Raw genomic sequence first — 7,929 nt, forward strand, 5'->3', positions numbered from 1 at the left:
TGTTCCTAGGTATTTTATCCTTTCTGTTGTTGTTGTTCTTGCTTATGTTCGGGAAACCAGACAAAATGGACGTTCGATGCCACTCGGACGCCGAGGCTGCCCGGGTCTCGAAGAACGCGCACAAGGAGAGTCGGGAGAGCAAGGGCGCGGAGGGTAACCTCCCAGCCGCCTTCCTCAAGGAGCCGCAGGGCGCCTTCTCTGCGTCAGGCGCTGCTGAGGATTGTAACAAAAGTAAATCCAATTCCGCAGCCGACCCGGATTACTGCCGCCGGATCCTGGTCCGAGGTAGGGATGGGCAGGGCTGGCGGGCGTGTTCTTTGGGGTCGACTCCCGGGCCCGAGCTGCGCGCTGCCGCCGACTCAGGTCGGTGGGGAGGAGTGCCGGCTGGGACTTGGGAGAAAGTTGTTGGCCCTCCCCGCCCCGGTCCGGCTGGGGAGAGGCGCTTGGGACTCCCCGGTGCGCTCTTCAGGGGCCTCGGCCCTCCACACCCTGAGGGGCCCCGCGGACCCGGCTCCTGGGGGAGACGAGGGGCTGCGCGGGTGCAGCTGGGCATCGGACTGCGGCCTCTGACCAAGGGAAAGGAGCAGAAAACTCCGGGAGGAGATGTGCGCGCTCCATGGGCAGGAGGATCTGCCGGGAGCTGGCCAGGGGACTCCCGCGCTCTGGAGGGCTGAGCACACCCAAGCGGGAGCGCGAGTCCCGGAGAACAGCTGCCGATCGCCGGCTACGGCCCTGCCAGTTAGCCCACTGGGCCGAGGGCCCCAGCGACGCGATAGGTGCCCGACCGCTGCCACCAGGAGAGGCAGCTGGGCTGAGTTGCGGAGCCGCCGTTGCGGCTTTGGTACTCGGCTCGGCAGCTCTCGGATGCGCGGCGTGCGCTTAGCTCGGGCGGCTGAGGTTGCGAGGCCCGGCCGCGGCCCAGCGCCGCCCCAGCAGGCAGATCGCCGGGCCCCGCCGGCCCCGACTCAGTCCCTCCTCCTTCCGCCACGCGGACTCCGGAGGGAAGGAGACCCGGGGGTGGGGGTGGGGGTGGGGACGGCTGGAGCACAGTCAACATGCCCAGAGCTGGGGCCAGCAGAACCCGGGCGGGGCGGCGAGGGTACCCTCAGGCTACAGGGGACCGGGACAGCGCAGCCTAGGCCCCCCAGGCCTGAAGGAACGTCAGCCTATTTGGAATTGATTGGATTTTTTTTCTTTCCCCTGTTTGAAGGGCTCTACAAAAAGACAGTGTGGTCCCTCCTTCCGCCAGCGGTATGGAGTTAGTCCCCTTGCCCTCTACACAGTGTCTTTGCTACCTGGTTGTGGTCGCGCTCCGCTCCCCACATCCCCAAAACTGCACGCTTTTGGGGACTCTGTCCCCAAAGCCAGCTCGGACCAAGGAGGTGGAGGGAGACGGGAGGGTTCTGGCGGCTGACATCTCCCTTCCCCAGATGCCAAGGGGTCCATCCGAGAGATCATCCTGCCCAAGGGCCTGGACCTGGACCGGCCTAAGAGGACGCGCACGTCCTTCACCGCGGAGCAGCTCTATCGGCTGGAGATGGAGTTCCAGCGCTGCCAGTACGTGGTGGGCCGCGAGAGGACCGAGCTCGCCCGGCAGCTCAACCTCTCCGAGACCCAGGTACCCCGCGGCCAGGCCGCACACAGTTCTGCACCAGCCTACCTCCCCACCACCCCTGCCCAGCCTGCTCTTCACCACCTAACCTGCTCTGGACAGAGCTACCCTTGGGAGGTGGAGGAGATGGGAAGGATGGGTAAGAAAGGCTTACTTCCCCTGAATAATACATCCCTTCCCCCCACCCTACCTGCCATCCCCAAATCTTCCAGGGCCCATGTTTTATCCACTTTGGCGTAGGCCCAGGAGGCCCCAAAGCCTGTCCTTTTGGAATTCTTATTGGCCTCTGGTTTTGAACATTTCTTTCTTGCTTCTGCTCTACAAAGAACTGACTTTTGCCCTTGTTTGGGGCACCCCATTTTGGCTAGATTTCTAGGCCCCACCCCTTGTGGGCCCACCCAGCTGTACACAACATCCAGGCCCATTCTGCAGGAGTGGGATTAGGGCTAACTCCTCCTGCTCCAGCACCATGGGTGACTCCTAGGACTTAGAAAGGTGTACGCTCTCCTGGAGACCTGCCTCTGCAGATCAGGCTGCCCAGACCATTAAAGGAAGGCTTTCCCCGTCCTGAGCTGGCCCCAGCCCTGAGCACCTAGGAAACCCTGTCTTCTGTACCAATGATGTGTGAGGTATCTGATGGGAAGCAGATCTAGGACCAGAAGCCAGTACTGTTGATTATGCTTTAGATCTTTCCCTTTACATTAAATCTATATGCTGCCTCAGGAGCTGGCCATGTGGGCTCTGTGCCCAGGAGAGGGCCCAAGAACTTGCCAAGTGCCATGCCACCAGCTTGGCCTAGCTAAGGCAGCCTTCTTTCTGAAGATCAATCCCTTTCCCCATGCCCAACCCTGAAGCAGGTGGAAAACATTTTAGGTCTGGGATCTGGGCCGAAAGCTGAGGACTGATAGAACAGATGGGGTGTTCTTTTTGAGTCTGAGTTGGTGTGGTAGCTTTTCGTATTCTCTCTGCTACTGCCCCTCTTAGTTTATAAAATCTGGACGGGAGAGTCTTTCCCTATTGCTACAAAACTCTTCCGGGCCACTGCTAGGCCTGAAGAGAGGCAGAAGAGCAAGAGGGGAGGTTAGTGGGGAGTATTTAGTCCACCTTAGCCTCCTGACTTTCTCCCATGATTCCAAGTTCATAACCCAGAGCAGTGGAGTGGTAAATTAAGAGTATCACTCAGACCCTTCAATGCAGCTATCTGTTGAGAGGAGGTGCAGAGAGCTCGGTCTATATAAAGTCTCCCGCACACATTATTCTCCTGCAGCCACTTTCCCTGCTTGCTGCTAGTTGATGATTATGTCTTAAGCAGGAAATGGTCCTTTGTAGCCTTCACCAGGAGTAGTGCTTCTAGGACTAAATCCGAGCCCACTGGGCCAGGGACCTGGGTCCAGAAAGCCTGGGCAACACTCCCTTCCCGCCTCTCTTCCCACTTCCCTCTTCCTTCACCGCACCCATCGGGCCTCACACCCTCCACCGAAATTCCGGCTTTGGGGCCGCACTGATTTACAGATCTGTGAGCCCCAAACCCGGCTGCGGAGTAGCGCGGGAGCTCAGTGAAACTCTTTCCGGTCTTCCTTAGAGTTCCTGCCGTGGGTATTTTATTACTTTGTTCTGTGTTAGCGGCGCCTGCCTGCGCCTGCTTTCCTGACCCGGAAGCGCAGCCCAGTGGAACAGCTGTGTCCCCCTCGTGGCGGCGCCAGTTCCCCCAGCAGCGCCGGTGCCTTGATCCCGAAGGCTGTTAGGTGGGGCTGCGGGTAGGGCTGGGGCGTGGGGAGGGCCCCGGAGCTGCGCGCCCCAGGAGCTCGCTTCAGTTGACGCTGGTCTTCCCTGCCCCTCTCTCCCACTCTCCCCGCGCCCCGCCGCGCAGGTGAAGGTCTGGTTCCAGAACCGGCGCACCAAGCAGAAGAAGGACCAGGGCAAGGACTCGGAGCTACGCTCGGTGGTGTCGGAGACAGCGGCCACGTGCAGCGTGCTACGGCTGCTGGAGCAGGGCCGTCTGCTGTCGCCGCCCGGCCTGCCCACGCTGCTGCCGCCTTGCGCCACGGGCGCTCTCGGCTCCGCGCTGCGCGGGCCCAGCCTACCTGCCCTGGGTGCGGGCGCCGCCGCCGGCTCGGCAGCCGCCGCCGCCGCCGCCGCCCCGGGCCCAGCGGGCGCCGCGTCCCCGCACCCGCCGGCTGTGGGCGGCGCTCCAGGCCCTGGGCCCGCCGGGCCGGGGGCACTGCACGCAGGCGCCCCGGCCGCGGGCCACAGCATCTTCAGCCTGCCGGTGCCCTCGCTGCTCGGCTCCGTCGCCAGCCGCCTGTCTTCTGCCCCGTTGACAATGGCTGGTTCGCTAGCTGGGAATTTGCAAGAACTCTCCGCCCGATATCTGAGCTCCTCGGCCTTCGAGCCTTACTCCCGGACCAACAATAAAGAAGGGGCCGAGAAAAAAGCGCTGGACTGATTTTAAGTGTTTCCCTGTATTTATATTTATAGTATCTATTGTGGTGATATTTATGGACTCACTCGCGTTAGGTGCCCAGAGCTCCTGCACTGGGCTCCTGGCTCCCACCAGGCCTCAGACAGCTCTCCTTTCCCACCCAGCTCTGCTACCAATTCCATCTCATTTGGGCTATTTTTTTTCTACCTTTCCTCCATGATTCCTCTCCAACCCCCAACTTCCTTCTGAATCCAGGAGAAATCCAAAGAATTGGGGAAAATGCCCAAGTCAGTCAACCTGATGCCCCGATCCGTGCCCAGCCTAGGAAAGAAAAGACTGGTTCTAAGTCCAAAGCACAGGACACTTGCTCTAGATTGGCGGTTGCTGCCGCTGCCGACTATTCCTAGGAATATTTGAAAAATGAAAACTGCGCGCAGATCCCAGGGGCTTGTAGGGTTCTTTAGACCAAAAAAGGAGTACGTTCCTTCCTCTTGCCAGAGAAATCAGGGCTTGTGGGAGCTCCTGAGCTCCGCTTTGCGGACCTCTCGATATAGTCGGTACACATGCAGCTTCCTGGCGGGACAAATCCTGCCGGTTTTCTTCCCTAAAGGGCAATTCCAATCACAACAACCCCCGACCCCAGGAAACAGTAACAAACGTCCTGGTGGGCAACGACACTAATAAATTTGATTTAATCAGCAATAAAGGCAATTGCTACGTAAAACCAGGTGAAGTGGAACCAGTTTTTAAATGCTCGTAATGATGAAGTTTGGAAGGTGTAAGAAAATTCAGGATAGCGAATGCCCCTCAGGGCAATGCAAAATTAGGGTTCTGAGAGTTGTAACTTTAAACAGGAATTTAATGGGGGAAAAGCAAAGGAAAAGCCAACGTCGCTAATGAAAGAAAATTCAGAATCTTTTCTCCGAGCCTGTTGGGGCGGTGGCCGACAGCTTCCCACTCCTTCAGGAAAGAGCAAAGCAGTTCCGGGCGGTAGCCTGGGCGCCCGCGCTTCACCATACGGCCTCCCAGGCTCATAGCTTCAGGCACAATCGCTCGGTTTGGAAAACGAGTCAGCATTCATTGTCTCCTCTCTCAAACTCCAGGATTCACAAAACTCTTCCTGCACACAGGAAACGCTTGGATTTCTGAGCAGTTCTCTGCGGAAGGGGAGGCAGGGACGCCACTGGGCTGTCGGGCCTTCCCTAGCAGTAGTCTCGGAATCCGGATAGCGTCTCCTGTGATTGATAGGAAAGACACTCCCTTCGCCTCTCCAGTCTTAGGGTTTCAGTGGTCCCAAGTCAGAACCCGGACCGCGACACCCTCTTTCCTTACCCTGCGCAGCAGCGATCGTCCCTACAGCCACGGCCACCTACATTTTAACCAAAATCACAGACCCTGACTGCGAGGTGCCGCAGTGTCTAGAATGTATTCGTCCAATTGAAGCAAGCGAAAAACATTTTTTTAAAAGTAATTTTATTGTAAATTATTTACGTCGGAAACTCCCCCCACCTCTTTTTCATCCTTTTTTTTTTTTTTTTTAGGCAAATAGTGAAGAAAAAAATGAACGATTCAAACGCGGGTAGGTGTCACTGAATCCAGGCTACTAACTTTGTTCTGAATGTTCCGGATATTTGGATGTTTTGTATTTATGTGGTGAGAGTGAAATATATATATCTATGATGATAAATGAGGTGTATTTTTGTCTTATATTTGAAGGATAAAAAAGAAAAAAAAAAAAAGAAAGAAAAGAGCGAGCCAGCAAATGATAAGTCTCGGCGTTGGGACTCCGGGGGCAGAGAGGGTGGCAGCCCCCATAGTTCGGGGCCCTGCGACTGGTACCTTGAGCTCCTGGGATGAGGTTTGGGGCGGATTTGGGGTTTACGGAGAGGCAGTGACTTCTGGCCAAGACGATTTGTTCCACTTCCTTGAGTGTTTCACTGTTTCTCTGTCTGCCCCTCTGGTGTCGGCCCCTCAGACCCTCCTCCTCGATTTCCCCACTGCGTAATTCTTGGTTTATTTAGGAGCTGGTCTCCAGACACTCTAAAGTCTCTGCCTCCTAAAGGTTCGTTTCTAGAGTCTTCCAGCTGCATCTTCATGCCGGCGGCATTTTGGATTTTGTGCAATAATGGGGCCCAGAATAGGCAAGGTTTTCTTTTCTTCTGACTTAGAATGAGGCTCTCCATCGTCAAAGAGAAACTTTGAGGGAGCGGGAGACCGAAATAGATTTTAATTCCTGCAAAGAGACCTCTGGCCCCACCTCATCCCGGTGCTTCTGCGGTGGTGACGGATGTAGACGTTCCAAACAAATCTTGGGAAGCGAGGAGGGCCGGGGAGGGCACTTCAGGACAGGCTCTCCTAAAGCGTGTGCAGCCCCGGACTCAGTCCGCGCAGCCGGCGCAGCGGCCCTGGCTCCTTCCTGTAGCGCCCGCAGACCTGGGTGTTCCAGGGACCCCCAGCTCCCTCGCGGCACCGGCACTTGCCAGGCCTCACAACCCCTACTCCTGTACTGTGCCTGAAGCTGGAGATAGAGGCATCCAAAATAAGGCGGGGCACAGTGTGGGCGGCAGAGACTCTGAGCTGAGTTTGGGGCACTCGCCTGGAGCTCGGCTTTTTGCTGAGATCACAGCAGCCGCCCACAGACAGTTCACTGCTGTTTCCCAAAGTCGCTGCAGATCCCTCAGCTTCGCTACTCTTGGCTCTTCCCCACCCTGTCCGCCTCTCTTTCCGTTCTCTTGCTTGAAATTGCTTTTCATTTTCTGCTCTTCGTTCCTGTCCTGTAAATCCCTGCGCTTCCTCTAAGGATTTCTCTCTCAGTGGTGTGGGCTCCTCTCTCCTTCCCACTGCCTCTCCCTCCTCCATTACTTCTTCCTTCCAGGTTGTTGGTCTTTCTCTCTCGGTTTTCTTCTCCTGTGCAAGAGTTCCCAAAGGCCAAGGCAGTGGGTGGCTCTGGCTGCAGATTCAAGGCTGGTGGCTGGGGACCTCCAGGGGTGAGAAAAAAGGGAGAAGGTGGCATAATATTTTGGAACAAAAGAAAACACAAAATCCTAGCTTGGGATTCCCAACAAACTCAGCCTTCTTTTCCAGGGGCCTCAGCCTGGGAAGTCACCAAGCAGATCCATCCTTCCAGCTTCCTCCTCTTTCTCCTTTTTGCTTTCTTACCCATGAAAGAGGGAAGGACCAGTCACCCCATCACTTCTGCTCTCACATCCCTTCCCTCCCTGGCTTTGGGAAGAGCTGCTGAGCTCTTTGCCTGTCACTCAGGGAGTGCAATTGTTCTTAAAGAGCCTCTTCTGCATAGAAAAATAATTGCAATTTTAATTAAAAAGCATTTATAGACAATTCATTTAATTTTAGTGACTATCTTATTTTCCCTCCTTCCCCAGGGGCCTCCAGTAAGCTGCCTTGGTCCCTGGAGGCCCCCTGTGAGGCCTCTGGCTTCTAAATGGAGACTCACAGGCCTTGGAGAGGGCAGGTAGCCTCTATGCCAATAGCTGAGCCTGCCTGGGGAAAGGTAGAAGGAGGAACAGCTGGAGGACGGGAGAGCTGAAAGAAATCTCATGCTCAGGCCTGCAAAAAGTAAAAGCCAAGTTGTTTCAGAGCAGAAAAGAAAAAGGGAAAAAACCTCTTAGCAAACCCCTGTGAGTTTGAGGGTCAGGTTCAAGAAAGATGTGGGAAATTACTTGGGGAGCTAAACAGGACACATGGTCATATCCACACTTGCATTTGATCTAATCTTGAGCCAGAATGTATTCATAAGTAGCATTTAGCAACCCTTTATAGTTTACAAATAGCATTTTACGTACACCATTCTACTATTCCTCATGGTGGCTTTGGGAGGTCCAGCTCCATTTTAGACTCATGTACAGGACTGGAGCAAATAACTTGCTCAAAGCCA

At 55.8% G+C, this 7,929-nt stretch overlaps 1 protein-coding gene across 1 annotated transcript; it reads left to right on the forward strand.

Annotated features, from left to right (window-relative positions):
- Window positions 1-24: 24 nt before the first annotated feature.
- VAX1 (ventral anterior homeobox 1) lies at window positions 25-5,670 on the forward strand. The gene is made up of 3 exons (XM_017543783.2): window positions 25-285; window positions 1,431-1,618; window positions 3,483-5,670. Exons 1-3 carry the CDS (start codon window positions 45-47, stop codon window positions 4,056-4,058), a joined length of 1,005 nt encoding a protein of 334 aa, XP_017399272.1. The 5' UTR covers window positions 25-44; the 3' UTR covers window positions 4,059-5,670.
- The last annotated feature ends 2,259 nt before the right edge of the window (window positions 5,671-7,929 follow it).

This window comes from Cebus imitator, unplaced genomic scaffold, assembly GCF_001604975.1.
Source record: "Cebus imitator isolate Cc_AM_T3 unplaced genomic scaffold, Cebus_imitator-1.0 Scaffold161, whole genome shotgun sequence".
Classification (NCBI taxonomy): Eukaryota; Metazoa; Chordata; class Mammalia; order Primates; family Cebidae; genus Cebus; species Cebus imitator.